Genomic DNA, 17,618 nt, shown 5'->3' with positions numbered 1-17,618 from the left:
TATCCCATGCGGGTGTCCATCTCGAGACCAAGATGGGGTGCCACAGTCTCTCACTTCAGGTAATGGGGGTGACTTTATCCTAGAGGGATTCTTGGCTTTTACACCTATATACATGCTAGGTACATTTAGGTACATCTAGATAGGGTTGCATTGTAGGAGTACGCATTTTACTGTCATTCATTTTATATACTTGCCTGCATTTATTGTTTTAGCACGATGGTAGAAATCGACCATCGTTTTACTCTGTTAGTGCTTATAATCATTTATATCTATTACTGTCTATTGGTTGTTTTAGCGACCTATTTTACACTAGAATGACGTTGAGTCAATAAATGCTTATTGAAAAACCTCCCCACCGTTTATTCTGTGTCTCTCTCTGAGACAAAGTGAGCACGAGTGACTGAGCGAAAGGAATCGCACTGTTTCCAAGATCCCTGATGAGACAGTGTTGTCATGTTCGATAGTTGCCAAGAACTATTCTCTCCTTGGTAAGAGGGGTTTCTTTTGGCACTGTGAGCTAGCTGGTATACAGGCTAACCTACTCGGTAGGGGTGTCTAGAATCAGTCTGACCCCAATCCTACAGTGTATGTTGTCTAAACGCGCAGATCCTATAAAGGTTTGTAGGAACTACAAGACAGGGGCAATAGCGTGTGGCTGGAACAAGTTATCAGGTAGTAGAGGAAGGCCCCTTTAGGGATGCCTCACTTACTCACTGGCAGGAACAGTGACTGATACTGCTCCGGGGGGCTAAGAATCTGCACTTATCCCCTAACTCTTACTTGTCATGAAATCCAACACCCTTTTGAAGATTGGTGCACTCGTACCCTGCACAGAAACCAGACAGTTCCATGGATCCCTCGTACCAGTGGTAGCACACAGAGCCAGGCATGCATTGGGTGACTATTCCCCAAACACAAGACACAGAAGATATGCAGGCTAGCTGATGCACGTGTTTGATGAAATGATGCGCATAGTTTAAAATGAGTGTCCTCCGGCTGATCAGAAGGAAGAAGAACAATGGGGGAAAAAACAGGAAAATTTTCCGCACCTTCAATGGGTGGAAAAAATGGAATGGGCAAGGAAGGGCAGGGGGAAGAGACCCTGATTTGTATGATGTATGTATGTATGTATACGCAGGACCCGGCATTCAAAGCTCAGTATTTCAAACGGTTTCAGAAGCCGTTTCTGGTCCCCTCCATACACTCTGCAGCTATGAGGTAGAGAAACCCATATATTGAGAATGGGAAACAGTCAATAATACTATCCCTGAAGTTTCATCTCTGCCCTGGACCAAGTTGCCACTGACCTCAGTGAACAGTGTCATCAGGTGAGCTTGTCCCTCATTACCTGGAAGAAAACTGGGAGCCTGGACTAGAGATGCATGTGCCCCCGCTTAGAAAGTCGCCATTACAATGTCCTACTCACCATCTGGTCCAAGTTCTTGAAGTCGCAGGGCCTTCTTTGGGGCTTAGGGATGGGTATTTCCTCCGGTGGCAGCTCCATCTCCTCTCGGATCTCCTCCTCGATCTGCTCCTCCATTTGGATCAGAACCGGGGCGCTCATTCCGAAGCGGGAAGCGCGGCGGGCCAGCTCCAGCAGACAAAGCACAAAGTTCTTCTCGTTCTTCCTCAGCACCAGGTCATCAGTCTCGAACATCAGCACATCTGCAAAAGAAGAAGTGTGTGAGAGAATAAAGGGGGAAGTGAAGGAGAGATGAAAAGACAAAGAAAAGCAAGAGTGCAAAGGAGAAAAGAAGGTAGAGACAGAGAAAAAATAGACAAAGAAGGGGAAGAGTTAGAAAGGAAAGGGGGTAGTGATAGAGAGAGAAATGGACAAAGAAGATAAAGAGTGTGAGAGAATAAGCTAGGTAATGACAGAGAAAAATAGAAAAAGAAGAGGCAGCGCGGGAGTAGTGACTAAGAGAAATGGATAAAGGTTGAGTGTGAGGGAAGTAACAGAGAGCAGAACAGATTAAGAAGAGCGAGAGTGTGAGGGACGAAAGAAGGTAGTGAAGGAAAAAACGACAAAGAAGAGCAAGAGGAAAGGGGGTAGATATAGAGAGAGAAAAGGACAAGGACGATAAAATGTGTGAGAGAATAAGGTAGGTAGTGATAGAAAAAGAGGCAGCGCAGGAGAGAGCAGGAGCGATGACCTAGAGAAATGGACAAAGGGAATGAGTGTGAGGGAATAAAGGTGAAAGTGACAGAGAAATGGGCAAAGAAGAGTGAGAGAAAAGAGGGCGGCGACAGGGAGAGAATTGGACAAAGAAGAGAACGACTGAGAGAATAAAGGAGGAAGTGACAGAGCGGGAAAGAGGCGGGAGTGTGAGAAAGGAAAGCGGGTAGTGACAGAAAAAATAAACAAAGAGCAAGAGAGGACGGGGTAGTGACACAGTGAGAGAGAGTGAAGGGGGAAGTTACAAAGAAAAGAATGAACAAAGAAGGAGTGTGTGAGGGATGGATGGGGTACTGACAGCGAGAGAAATAGACTAAGAGGGTGCCTATGAGAGAGGAAGCGGGTAGTGACAGAGAAAAATAGAAGAGGAATAGTGAGAAACGATAGGGTTTAATGACAGAGAGAAATAGACAGAGAAGGAGAGTGTGAGCGAGGAAACGGAGTATTTACAGAAAGAAATAGACAAAAAAGAGTGAGAGGGTAACAGAAGTGGATAAAGAAGAGGGGGAGTTTGAGGGCGGAAAGTGGGTATTGAAAGAGAAAGAAAGAGAAATATACAAAGAAGAGAAAGTATATGAGAAAATGGGATAGAGTAAGAGAAATTGAAAAGAGGGAGAAGTGTGTGGGATGAAAAGGCTACTGGCAGAAAGAAATGGGTAAAGATGGGGATGAGGTTGTAACAGCGAGAGAAATGGGCAAGGAAGAGAGGGGGGTGTGGCAGAAAAGCAATAGTAACAGAGAAATGGACAAAGACAAGGAAGAGTGTAAAAGAGGAATGGGGTGGTGGCAAATATACAAAGACGAGATGATGTGATGGTGAAAAGAGGTAGTTACAAAGAGAGACACGAATAAGCAAGAGGATGTGTGCGAGGAAGGTAAGGGGGTAGTAACAAAGAGACAAATGAGGAAGAAGGCAAAATAAGAAATGAGTGGAAATTATTAGGTTTATCTATCAACAATGCAAATGAAGAGGGGGGGGGGAGGGAAAGACCGCGATTAGGCACAGAGAAATATGCAAAGAAGATGGATAGTGTGAGAGAGGAATGAACGGTGATACAGAAGAAGGGTCACAAAGAAGAAGCTATCTATCCACGGAGAGATACATAAGGATGAATGCCCATGAGAGAGGGTGTGAGAAACGTAGGTGAGCTATAGAAAGAAAGAGAGAAGGAAATGGAGATGGGTAGAGAGGGGGCAAGAGGAAGTAAATAGGGATCAGTAGAGAGGAGAATGGGGAAGAGGAGAACACAGGGAGAGTCAGGAAAAAGGGGGAACCACTGAAATGGAGGAGGAAGGGAGAAGAAGAGAGTGTGAAAGAGGAAGGCATAGTGGCCGAGAGAAAGATGGATACAAAAAAGGGCGATGGAGCACAAGAGGGTGAGTGGCAAATGGTTAATGAGAGGTTGATTAGTAGATAGCAAGAGAAGGAGAGAGGAAAGGGTGATGACAGCGATAGATGGGCAGAAGAAGAGTGTGTGAGAGATGAGGGACTAACAGGAAGAGAGTGGAGGAAGAATAGAAAAGAAAAGGTAGAATATAAGAAAGCAAGGGGAATCAACCAAGAGTTGAGGAAGAAGAGAGGGGCAACAATGCAGAAAGGGAGAGTAAGTGAACAAGCTTTGGCAAACACGGGGCATATTTACAAAGAAATTACAAAGTGCGGTGCTGCAAGCGCTGCGTCATTTAAAAAACACAGGGATGTGCCTTATTCACAAGAATACGGCACATCCGTGTTTTCCTGGCACTGGCACTAAAAGAGGCACATAAACAATCATCCCTGCAATGCAGGCACCCTTGTGCCATAGTGCATGGGAGCCTGCGTTGGAGGGATGATTGTTTATCTTCAGGAAGGGACACCATCCTGCACATTAACAAACATTGAAGGCGGTTTGCTCTTTCTATGTGTGCTGCAGAATGCAGCATACATAGAGCAAAAAACGAGGAGAAATAACTACTCTAACGCCTGCTTTTTCAGTGGCGTTCATTTTTGGCGCTGCCTCAGATTTACAGATCCTTGTAAATCTGGGGCAGCATCAAAAAGCAATAGGTGTTGCGGTGGAACGCACACAGCAACACTCATTGCACACCTCTTTCATGCAAAGTGATGTGTGAAAAGGGGCAGTATTTACAAGGCCACGAAAAGCCACACAGGGTGGCGTTGCATGGCCTTGTACATATGGGCCAGCACACAGTGCCACCAGAGCGTCAAAAAAGGTGATGCCTGGGTCTTGTAAATATGCCCCTATATGTCTAGCATTTGGGACATACAGGATTTTTGGCGAACTTGAACAGGTTCAGTAAAAGCGCAATGCGTTTGTTAATGCTATTTGGCATCGTCAAAAACAAAAGGTGCGATGACACAGCCGCTCTTGTAACTTATTTCATTTTCTAGACGTGCATAGGCCACCACACATGCGAGCAACCACAAATTCACCCTGCTGCTGTTTTGTTTTCTTTTTTGTTTATTCAGCTAACATGGTTGATGACGCTTAGATCGGTCAATAAAAAAAAATACATTTTAAGTGCGCTAAAATACTTTTGTGGAGGGCCAGCAGCAAAACAAATTATAAGTTTAAAATAAGAACTGCAGGTGTATAGGGGAAAGGTGGAGCTTGTGGGGGGAGCAAGTGGAGGGGCACACAATGGTCAGTGGGCAGGGGGAAAAGTAGCAGGGAGAGCAAAAGACGGAGAGAACTGGAAAACACATGCACTCTGATGGAGTGACTAACCAAAAAAGAAAAAATACAATGTCCCCAAAAAATGAGCGGTGGAAGGGCACAAGTCAGGCTGTCAAGAGAATAGTAAAGATAATATGCTCCAGGCGAGCTCTAAGCCCTAGAGCAGTGATACTCAAAGTGCGGCCCTCCTGACCTTTATATGCGGCTCCCTGGTCAACAGCAGCACTGGGCTACTGTTTATTTGACTAAGCACCAACATTCAGAAAGATGTTAAACTTTCAAGCATTTATTTACAGGTTAACTGAAGTTAAAGAAACTAAGGTGATCTGGACTACTTAAATTTAGGAGCACCTTAATTTCTAAAAACATCTTGCAACCAATGTGTAAAAATATAATAAAGTTCCTTCGAAATTTATAAAAAAAGTGCTTTTCATTAACATACAGACGTGTTTTACCTTAGTACATTAGATCGAATCACTGCATTGATAGGTATTTTTTCCCATTAAAGTGATAGTTTTCAAACATCAATTTAGAAACATTCATACTTCCACTCATCCCGACAACAATGGCAATAGTGAACTAAGAGGCAAGTCAGTGGTCTTGTTCACGCTCCGGGGGCCTGGGTTGCTATTTTACATGGACAACATTCTAGTTCATTCAATCAAACACAGGAGATGGTTTTGTACAGCATACATTCTGAACTCATGTATATTAAGGTTCTTTTATATGTAATAATGAGGAAAACGGGGAAAAGTAACAAAAAAAAAAATGCCTAAGATAAGGGGGAACTGGGATTTATCCCATATTTTCTGGTTTCACACTGTGCAATTCAGCCACTAGATGTGCATGCTGCGCTTCCCCTACGCCCATCATATACAACCCCTGACCACCGACGTCCACCCCCGCCCCCCCTCCCCATCCATCCACGACTGTCCTCCTGCTGGCATCTGTGTGGCCCTCGGTCACACCCAGACCATACTTTGTGGCCCTTTGGAAGGCATGCCCTAGGGCACGGGTACTCATAGTATGGCCCGCGGGCCGATGGCGGCCCGCCCGGCCTTCGTTGGCAGCCCGCGGTCCGTTGTCCTTGAAGGATTCTTTACCAGACTCCATTTGTCAGTAATTTTAACCGGGCACCGATTGCGCCAGCACAACTTCCACCCACCTCCCTGCTTGACTCCGATGCTGTTGAGGTCGGGTGTAACAGACTCCATGCAGTGCCAAAGCTCAGATACCCAGCAGCATTGGAGAGGCACAGCGGGATGGCAGCCCTCGCACCTTCCGCCCTTGATGAGCTGTTAAGAGGTGCTTGAAGGTGACTGAGCGGGAGGGGCTGACGCTTCAGGAGCAAGGACATCTATTCAGCCCTGAATGCGTAATGTGTCTGCAATTTAGAGGGGCCTCAGACATTCCTTTTCTGCCCAGGGCCCCAAACATCCTAGAGCAGGCCCAGATTACCCGAGGCAGCACGTGTTTATCTTCACAGAGCTTAATTACTGTCACTAAATTGTAAGCAAACCTCGGTTCTTCAAACATGCAGTCTATAATGTAATTTAAAAAAAGAAATGGCACAATCACACCCACACTGATTAACAAAGTATGGCGGACAATCAGTTAAATCAGTTCTCTTGAAGTATCTCCTTTAAGTACTGTACATCACAGTGGGGGATGGCAAAACTAACATTTTAGAAAGAGAGCCTGTCTTCTCGTTGTTTTGTCTAGGAGTGGGTGAGGAGCCCTACCCCACCCTGGAAGAGACCAAGATACTAGAATACTGCATGCCCACCCTGGTGGATCCTGTTCCCCCTCCTGTGATGGCTCCTGCCCTTCCGCCCCCCCCAGTGATGGCTCCTGCCCCCCCCACCCCCCATGTGGTGGCTCCTGTAACCCCACCCCCGCCTGTGATGGCTCCTGCCCCCCTGTTGTGGATCCTGTCTCAGCCCTGGGTGGCTTCTGTCCCAGTCCTGGAATGGCTCCTGCATCAAGGGTGAAGTTCTTGATGGGCCTCTTCTCAAAAGGCTCGGCTCAAAATTAATATGAAAAATTGAGCGAGTGAGTAAGTGAAGGGATGGGTGGATGGCTGGATGAATTAGTGAAAGGGTGAATGGATGAATGAACGATTGAATAGATGGATAATGAGAGGATGGATGGATTGATGAGTGAGCGGAAGGATGGATGAGAGGAAAGGTAAATAGCTGGATGAATGGGTGGAAGGGTAGCTGGATGGGTAAAAGGGTGGATGGAGGAGTGAAAGGATGGATGAGTGAAAAGGTGAATGAGTGAGTGGGTGGATGAGTGAAATGATGGATGGATTGATGAATTGATAAGTGCAAGGGTGGGTGAATGGATGGACGGATGAGTGAAAGGGTGGATGTAAGGATGGATGAGTGAGTGAAAGGGTAGGTGGACAAAAGGATGAATAGATGAGTGAAGGAGTGAAAAGATAAATGGATGAGAGAAAGGATGGATGAGTGATAAGGTCAATGGATGGATTCATGAGTGGATGAGTAGATGGGTGGGTGGAAGGAAGGATGGCTAAGTGAAAGGGTCGATAGAGAGAGAAAGGGAGGATGGATGGATGACTGAAAGGGTGGATGGGTGGAAGAAAACTAATCGGTGACATGAAATGTAAAATAAGTTTGTAGTGTTTGTCTTTAACATATCTATTTTTGGGGCTCTGAAGCCTGTGCTGCACTGGGCATGTGCTGAATATCCGGTTACTGCAAATTGCCATGCAATCCCACTTAAGATTGCTATTGTCTGCTAATAAAAAAACATTATAAACATGTGCTCCATGTAGTTACATCTGCTTTGGAAATACAGCATTGTCTAGTAATGTTTTGAAATGGCAGTGATATTTTCCCCCCTATAGCCCCGCCCCACTGACCCCGCCCCCACTGACCCCGCCCCCACCAGTGCGGCCCTCGGCCAGAAACCACACTGTAAATTTGGCCCCCCAGAGAAAGTTTGTGAGTACCCATGCCCTAGGGCGTTCTTGCTAAGTTTTCAAAAGGTCTTCTGCAGCCAGACAGCTTGTGGTGTCTGGCAGGCTGGCCCCAGAAAGAGGACAAGGACCGAGAGAGAAGGGAATGGAGCGTAATGCAGAAAAAGAAGAGTGTTTGAGAAAGAAAGGGTTATCAACAGAGAGGAACAGTGAGGAATGCAAAGGAAGAGGGTGTATGAGAGGCAGGGGGGTTTTTAAGGGAGAGACGGGGATTGGGGAAAGCAGTGTGAGAGCAATGGAGGATTATAACACAGGGAAGAAAGTAAAACAGGGAGAATACTCTGTGATCCTGCCAAACGAACGACTTGGGGGGTTGAGGGTTGGACAGAGTAGAGGGGTGGGGCTGAAGGGGAGAGGAAATGGCAGACAGTGCAAGAATAAATACTTGGTTTTTAAAGAGCATATCATACCGCGTTTCTAAGAAGAAAACCCCCAGAAATAACAAATGTTGCTATTGTCAGTTTAATATTATCCGGGTTACTGTAGTCTGCGTTGCCAGGATCCGAGCTCCTGACTTCCAGTACACAGCACATATTTCAGGCGCGCATTAACCCTCTGAGCTGTCTTGCCGGCACACACCAATCGAATGAGTGAGAGGGAAGAGGTAAGGGGTGGCAGCTTAGGGGGAAGGAGAGAGAGTCTGAAGAATGAGGGAAAGCCGGGACACCCCAGGTCTGGTCCCTTTAAGTGGCAGGCACGTGTATACGGGAGGATTGTGAGGAAACATGAGGCGCGCGGAGCACTTACAGAAGGTCAGACCCAGGAGCGGAAAAGGGAAGCCCCAAGAAAGGAGTGAGAGCCACGGTAGAGCAATGTCTGATATGAACTAAGAAGAGAGATTCTTTGGGGCACACGATTAATCCTGTTCTTTGCTGAACATCTACGGGCTTGTAATACATGTGATGGAGAAATGGTAGGAGATGGAGTCTAAATAAAAGTGTGGTCTGGCGAAGGGGGTGGGGGAGCCACAGAAAGAACCAATGTGATGGTGAGAGGAAAAGAAACAGAGATCGTCGAAAAGAGACAAGCGTGAGAGCAAGGAAAAAGAGACTGAATAGAAAGGAGAAGAGAGGAGTAAAGATAAAGCACTCACTGTTCGCGCCGCCCTGCTCGTCTGCTCCCAGGGCTGAGCAGCGGGAGTCCCACGCTCATCTTTATTCTAATATCCGATTGCACAGACCAGGTAGAACTGGGTGCGCTGCATAGCTGCGAGGGCGTAGGGACAAAAGCGGCAAGGGAGGCAGGGCGTCAGTGGCTGCGCCAGGAATGTGTGACTCCAATTCCTCTTATGAGTTCTGTTCACCGGGCTGTGCATTGTAGGTGCCATGAGACATTTGAATGAGGCAGCTTTGAAGATGACTAAGGGACAGATTTAGAGCTTGGCGGTGAGGCTACTCAGGTGCCAACATGATTGAGTTTCCTGCCCACCAAACCCTGACCCGCCCGCGTGGAGCTGTAGCATTCCTTCGGTAGAGGCCCCATTGGCTCCCTTGATGTAATATTTCGTCCGATGGCTCCACGGTGTAATGTCTGTTTTTTTCCTGTCCATCAACTCCAGGAAAAAACAGGTGGTGAAGGACAGGAAAATAAAAATAATGATGCCCACATCCTGTGCTAAAGCCCCCAGGGTGTGGAGATCATTAGTTATTTTATTTTGTTTTTTGTTGTTTGAAAACAAACTCCTACTTTCGAAGATTGTTTTTTGAAAAACAAATGCCAAAAGTTTGGTGTACAGCCGTTAAAACCCATGATGACAACACACCAAACGTTTAGTATATGGAAAGAAACAGCCATGAAGGTGGTTCCTTTCAATGTACAGAGATGACACCAGGGCCAGCGGCCATCTATAAATTAGGTGGGCGGAGTAGCTCAATGATCCTAGAAGTAAAGTCTTGTACTTTATCCACTTCCAACTAGAAATTCTCTCAGGCCAACTTGTCTTGGACAGAACCAGGGCACAACTAACATATACCAGATCCTCGTTCTATTACTCAACCAGACCTGAGCACAATTACATCCTCAGGCCATACCAGGCAAGGGCTGGACTGGGAACTCAAAACTGCCATGGCAAACAATTTCATACCAGACACAGACTGCACCAAAGAACAAAAGGACCCAGCCCTACGCTGGGTGATGGGATGAAGGAGCCAGGAGGAGAGGGAACAGTTCTCCTCCATGAGCACATTTTGCAAAATTTGAGCCCCAAAAGCTGCATTTTATAATGCCATCGATGTCACAGGCAGTCCTAATATAGAACACACACAATATTTTCATACTTTAGGGCCTGTCTTTGCAACAAGAAATATCGTGCGGCAGCCTTTCAGAAAGCTTGGTCTCCGGCAGAAACGTTGGATATCAGTGCCCAATGCTAAATGCCCATTATTGTTCTTGCACAATGTATTATTCCCTCAACGTGTGGAATTGCAGATATTGTGGTATAAGTGCATCAAATTCTGTGTTATTTTTCGGCACAAATGATTATATGTTAGGGTTTTTCCATCATATGCCAGTCTATCTATCTATCTATCTATCTATCTATCTATCTATCTATCTATCTATCTATCTATCTAAATCTGGCACATATATAAGGAACCCGGCATAACTGAACCCCTTAAATAAAGGGGATTGGAGGAATGAGAGAAAGGGATGGGTTGTGCATGTTTGCATACTCCCAGCAAAATATCAAAATCACAAGTGGTAAATGCGACTATTTAAGTCCTCAGTGTCATTTTTGCAGGAGATACCCTTTTATTGAGGACCCAGGAATGCATTAATGTCATAGACAGGACCCAAGAATTCCAAAAATCATAAAGTATGGCCTCACACACCGTCCTGGGTGTCATGCTTCATCATCAGCCACCCACGCTCGCCAGAGAATTCTCTAGTGGTGGACAAACCCTCTGAATTCACAGAGAGTAGATGTGCAGGGGAGGAAGGAAAAGGATCCAGAAAGAATAGAGATAAGAATCTCATAGGCCTTACGCAAGCTCATGGGGTTTGAGGCCTGGGATGTCCTTGGGATCTCCACAATAGGAGACATAGTTGAGAAAGGGGATCTCAAAACATGGGCCAAACTTCAGCAAGAATATAATATGAACGATTCCCAATTCCTTAAATATGCGCAACTGTGCCACGCTTGGCAGGCGGAAAATGTTCAGTGTGAAGAACTTCCGGAATATGCACCTCTGGAGGGTAGACTCCTACAAGAGGAACTTACCCACAAGGCAGTTTCATTTACATACAGAACCATAAAGAACAATATTCCCGATGGGCTAGCGGGACTTCGGTCACGGTGGGAGAGAGAGGCGGGGTCCATGGAAGACAGACTGGGAAGCAGCATTAATGCACCTCAGGGAAGTCGCTATAAAGGCGAGACTCCAGCTCATTCAGTAGAAGATACTACATCGGACATACTATGACCGAGACAGACTGCACAAGATGGGGAGGGCGGAGTCTCTACTTTGTCTGGCCTGTGCCGCGGCCAACAGCAATTTATTTCACATTGTTTGGGCCTGTCCTGAACTTCAGCCATTCTGGGGGCAGGTAGTGGAACTACTAGTAACTGTCCTGGGGGTGACGTTGCCGATGAAACCCAGGTTTGTGATACTTGGGATACCGAGCGAAGTTGACATCACCAGAACACAATTGATCTTTGCTTCCCTGGGGCTGGTGGTAGCTAAAGGAGACATAGCCAGGAGATGGGGGGTGGCAGATAAACCGACCATTCAGGTATGGACAAGGGGTATGGACATGTACATGACAGCCGAGCAGACCACATACCGCAGCAGAGGGTGCCCCAAGGAATTCCACAAAATCTGGGACCCATGGTGATGACACTTCGGACTTGACGTGGGTGGTGACAGGCAACAGTCCGCGGCACATACCACACAAGGGTCTCTGACTCAGGGGCCCCACGAAGCGATGCCCTAGTGATCATTGGTGAGGCCTGGACACCACTGTTCCCAGGCTCCATGTGCGTACACATAACGGTTGAGAAAAGACACTGGTGGAAAATACTGGTTTACGTGAATTCCGGGGAAGGGGCGGGAGACAGCCTGGTGATGGCAGAAAAATGTTTGAGATTAAGACTTAGTGGATATCTCATGCAAAATTGTACTGCCCTACTTTTTCAGTTTAAAAATAAAAATACATTCCAAAAAAAAGAGAATCTCATAGGCCTAATATATGGTAGACCTATCAGATGCAAGAGCAATAATCTCTCCCATGCATTTCAATTCTTTTTTAATGATCTCACCATTGTTCCACTATTAAAAGAGGAAACCTCCTAGGATAGGTCTTTGAGATTCTATCTATGCCACTGCACTCTGCACCACTCTACTCAAAACCAATTCACTCTATGCCAATCTACTCTGTACCACCGCACTCTGTCATCATACTCTCCTCTGCAACACTATACCACTGCACTTTATGTTAATGTTAATAAAACTTATTGAACACAAATACCCGAAGGTGTCTTGGCGCTAAGACAATGGTAGCCCTAGATGAAGCAGCTAGTTCGGAAAAATACGTTTTTAAGTCCTTTCTGAAGGTGATAAGTGAGCCGGCATTTCTAATCGCAAATGGTAACTTATTCCATAATTTTGCTGTGCCGTGCGAAATACTACGGCCTCCCCAACATAAGGTGAGGATCCTTGGAACCACCATCACTTCTGCATATTTAGGTAAAGTCCATTGCAGTAGTCTAACTTAGACTGCACAAATGTAGTCACTGCCGCCCTTTTGGAGTCCTCAGGAATATATGGTAAGAACTTCTTCAATTTCTTGATCAGAAAATGGGAGGTAGATACGATGGCATTGGTCTGCTGAGATAAGGTGAGTTTATTATCGATCAGCACCCCCAGGTTTTTTGCATTCTGGACTTCACTCTACTCTACACTATTGCACTCTATGTCACTGTGCTGTACGCCACTCTAGTCTACTCTGCACCACACTACTTCACTCTACTCTGCATCACAACACTCTACAATGTATAACTGCTCTTTCTGACACTGAACTTGACGCCACTCTACTGTGCACCACTGCACTCTGTGCCACTCTCCTGCACTCTATGCAAATACACTCTACAGCACTATATTTTACACCACTGCACTCTGCAACACTCCACTCTATGCCACTGCACTCTACTCTGCACAACCTGACTCTGCGCCATTACACTTTACCACTCAATGCCACTGCATTCTATGCAACCCTGCTCTACAACACGGCGCTTGGTTCAGCTGAACTCTATGTCACTCTGCCCCACTGCACTCTATTCCATTACATTAAACTCTGCACCACTCTACTCTACTCCGTTCTACTGACTCTATGCCAATGCACTCTACACCACTACACTCTACACCACCCTACTGTTTGACACTGCACTCTATGCCATTGTACTCTATGCCACTGCCCTCTACACCTCTCTACTCTGCATCACTGGACTCTATGGCAATGCACTCTATGCCACTACACTCTACACCACTCTACTGTTTGACACTGCACTCTACGCTATTGTACTCTATGCCACTGCACTCAACACCTCTCTACTCTCCATCACTGTACTCTATGCCACTGCACTCCACTCTGCACCACTCCACTCTATGCCACTCTTCTGAACTATATGCAAATATACTCTACGCCACCATACTCTACACCACTACACTCTGCATCACACTATGCCACTGCAGTCTACGCCCCTCTATGCTAATGCACCCTACTCTACACCACTCTTCTCTAACTCGCTGCACTCTATGCCATTCTACTCTGCACCACTGTGTGCTATTCTGCACCACTGTACTCTATACCACTGTACTCTGCACTACTACACCCTACACCACTCTAGTATACTCTGCACCACTCTGATCTATGCCACTCCACTCCACTATATGCCACGCAACGCCACTCTGTACTACTCCACTTTCCGCTGTGCCAAAAACATTTAGCCATGCTAAAAAGCAGCCATGCTGGTGTACAACATGGCTAAAACACATTGGCAAAGCCAATAGCTCTTGCACAGGTGAGACCTTTTGGCTTTGCCAGTGCTTGTTTATATCGTTTATTTTGAAGCAGTTAGCTTGAAAAAGGTTTTTTTTCAAACTGTTTCTGTTTAGAATTAGAATGTTTGGGCTTTACTTGAATAGATTATTGATAAAACAATGGGTAATGTTGATGGTCCGTGGATTTAGGTGACTGTTCCTGCAGTGTTTACTTCGTAGTTATGAATTTTATGCCTTTGCACCATAATTTGCAAAATCATCAGATTTAACCAAAAATACCTATCTACCTCTGTCTGTCTGTCTGTCTGCCTGTAAACCTATATATCCCTTTGGCGCTGAAAGTGCTAGACTAGTTATAATTGGGGTTTGACTTTCTTAATAACCTTGGCACCATTTCATGAATCTGCATGAAATTTCCACAAAAACACAGTTCATCCTCTTTAGCGCGTTTGTGGGACCTTTTGTGCTGATCCAACAAGCAGGGGCTAAGACAAATGTGGGCAGGTCCCAAAATGTTGATTTTCCACTTTAATTTCGATTGGAAAGTTTGCTCTCTGATACAGAAAAAACCCAGTTGAAGGGAATTACACCAAGTCTGACCGAAAGTTGAAACATTTATCCTAGAGCATGCTTTTTGCTAGTTGGTGTAAATCCGTTCTGTTGTTTTTGAGAACTTAGCATTTAAAAAAGTGCTTGGATGGGTCTGAAGGGGTCGACCTCCAGAAAAGTTAGTGACATCTTGATCTTTGGTGTCCATATATGTTATAATCGGCTAATTTGAAGGGGATTGGTCAGTCTAATTAGCTGACCACAACTTGTTGTGGCAACAATTATAGGACTCCGGAGGTGGTCCCAATTGAAATGCATGTTAGCGAACGGCAGGTTTTGAGGGTCACAAAAAGAAACACATATGAAGGATGTAACAAATTTAAGACACAATATAAGTTGTTTGGTGGTGGTACCATTCTCATTTTAGGAATTGTGGTCTGTTGTGAAGTGATTTTGCCCTGCGAAAAATGTTGATCTTCTGCTGGGATTTAATGAACCATGTGTGACAGAAAATATGTTTCTCTCATAGAGGTTATGGACCGTGCTCCAGAAGCTCAGATGAGAGCACATTTTATATAATTTTAAACTATCTTCCTTAGCCATATGAGAACAAAGTCTGATATTGTGAGTAAAACGTGTACTTCTAACAGCAGCTGCATCTTGTCAGTTAAGTCCCTGGTGTTTTACTGCAGCTTCATCACAGTGTTCTAATAAACTACTATAGTACTAACATCCTGTATTTAGGACTAGGTGTGGCACACTTGAATATTTGATGCAACTTTGTCTGAAGTGCACTGGGTTCCTGCTAACCAGGTCCCCAATGCCAGAGCTCTTTCTCCAAAACTGTGCAATTGTATCCCAATTGGCAATACATTTAGTACCATCTGTAAGTCCCTAATAAATGGTACCCCTGGTACCGAGGGCCCGAGGTACACTAAAGGGAGTCCCTAAGGGGTGCAGCACGAAATGTCACCCTAAGGGACCCCTCATCAAACTCATGCAAGACTGCCATTTCAGGCTGCATGTTTTGGTGCAGACCCAAAAGTGAAAACACAATATGACACATCCTGTGTACCAGGTCCCCTAACACTGCATGTAATATTTCTAAGTCACCCCTACAGCAGGCCTTACAGCCCTAGGGTAGGGTGCCTTATATTATATGTGAGGATATATCTGCATGAACAGATATGCTCCTGTGCTGGTCAATTTCAATGCTGCCAGTACAGGTGGTCAGGGAAACCATTTTAAAACAAGTGCTGTATACTGGTGAAAATAAGTTCCCCAGCTACATGATGGCTTCACTGAAAATGGGGATGTTTGGTATCAAACATCTCGTATTAATAAACCCACACTGATTCCAGTGATGGATTTATTAATACTTGCACCCAGAAGGCACCTTAGAGGTACTCCCTGAAAATCCATCAGCTACTGGCATTCTGACTGACAGTTTTTTTGCCAGCCTGCCACCAGAGACGAGTTTCTGACCCCCCAAGGGTGAGGGCCTTTGCTCTCAGAAAGCCAAAATCAAAGCCTGCTCAGGCAGAGGCTGTTTTCACTCCCTCCCACAGGATGACAAGCAGTTTGCATTTCAAGGCAGGGGAGCTTCAAAGAGCCCTCCGCCTTTTGGTATGCAAATCTTGCTTCCCTCACACGAGAGGATGCCAACGCCCTTTGTCCAGAGCCCATTGGCACCTGGACAGGAAGGAAAATTAGCTAGTCAGATAGGCCTGTCCACACTGAGGCTCCTGCCACCCCTAAGGTGGGCTACCTGAAGTGGAGGTGACTTTTGAAAGTTAGCCATCTTAGTGATGGCAAACTTAGGAATTCTGGGACAGGGTTATGCCCATTTCCCACAGGAAGTGGTCATGGATGGGGTGTAGTGACCACTGGGGTCAGTAGCTCATTGGCTTCTACCCTACACACCCCTAATGCCCCTAAATTCAGTATTTAGGGGAGCCCATGGCACCAGAAAAGCAGATTCCTGCTGACCTACGAAGAAGGAGGACACTGAAGAGCCGCAAAAGCAAAGACTAAGGAAGAAGCACCTGACCTGTTACCAGCCCCGCCGGCCTGTCTGCTGTTCCCATTCAAGTGCACCCTTAGTCATCTCATCCTGCAACTGTTGTGCCTGGAAACCTGTCTGTCTTCAACAAAGAAGCTGGGACTCCTCTGGAGCAGCGGAGCATCCTGCAGGTACCCTAAAGAAGACTGTGAGACTCCGGAACTGCAAAAACCTGATGCCGCAAAGTACCACTGTGCCTGCACTTCCTAGCCTAGATGAAGTGGGCAAACAGTACCAGCCTAGTCCCTCGCCCCACCAGAGACAAAGACCACCTTGGACTTGACCACTGTGCACTCTCCGACATCACTTGCAGACCCCCTCTATTGGGACTGCCACGGTAAGAAAAACCAGACACCTAAAGACACCTCTGCACCCGTCGCCCCTGGGCCGTGGAGAAGACGACCAAAGGTGTCCCTACGTACCCAAGCATCGTGAGGTTCAGCCCGACTGTTCCCCTAGTCAGAGCCTGCAGACTCTTTTCCGATGCCTTGATCTCCATAGACTTGAATAGAGCACCCAATGCTGTAAAGCACCTCTGCATCAGGCCGCTCCAGTGCTGCCGGTAGTGAACTGTTGGTGCTGTCTTGGACCTTGCCCCATATTCAGCTTGGGTGCAGTAGATTGGTCCCGTAAGTCACTGGTGAGTGCCCGAATGCAATACATGTTTTTCCTAAATAGGTTAACATTACCACAAAGTGCTTCAATTATGATTTAAAGTATCAAAATCACCAGACGATGAAAAACACATCTCTGCACCCTGACAACCCAGTGCCTCCCAAGGTGATCTGTTGGTGCTGTCTTGGATCTTGTCCCATACTCACTTTAAGTCCTGTTGAAGGGTCCGGTTAGTCATTTAGTGACCGTATGCAGCGTACGTTTTATTCCGAGCTTAACATTGCCGCGAAGTGCTTTATTTTACAATTTAAAGTATCAAAAACCTGTTTTCTTCAAACCTGCTATTTTAAAAAGTACTTACCTGATTTTGATGATCTTGGTGCCTAAAGTTATATAAAGATACGTGTTATTTTTATAAATTGGTGTTGATCTCCTTATTGAGTTGTGTGCATCATTTATTGACTATTGTGTGTATTTTCACTAACAGCTCTCCCAAAGCAAATATTCTGTTTTTAACTTGCTTGTTCCATGGTTTGTT

The 17,618-nt window shown here is 45.8% G+C and overlaps 1 protein-coding gene across 1 annotated transcript in view; it reads right to left on the bottom strand.

Annotated features, from left to right (window-relative positions):
• The window catches only part of GAS2L2 (growth arrest specific 2 like 2), a 331,222-nt gene that overhangs the window by 202,296 nt on the left and 111,308 nt on the right, over positions 1 to 17,618 (bottom strand). The window contains exon 2 of the mRNA XM_085649627.1: positions 1,427 to 1,665. Within this exon, the coding sequence (XP_085505753.1) occupies positions 1,427 to 1,665 (239 nt within the window). The remainder of the gene's footprint in view (positions 1 to 1,426; positions 1,666 to 17,618) is intronic.

Source organism: Triturus cristatus, chromosome 3_2, assembly GCF_964204655.1.
Source record: "Triturus cristatus chromosome 3_2, aTriCri1.1, whole genome shotgun sequence".
NCBI classification, from domain to species: Eukaryota; Metazoa; Chordata; class Amphibia; order Caudata; family Salamandridae; genus Triturus; species Triturus cristatus.
Note: the sequence above shows the minus strand (reverse complement) of the source record. Positions and strands in the feature narration are given on the sequence as shown.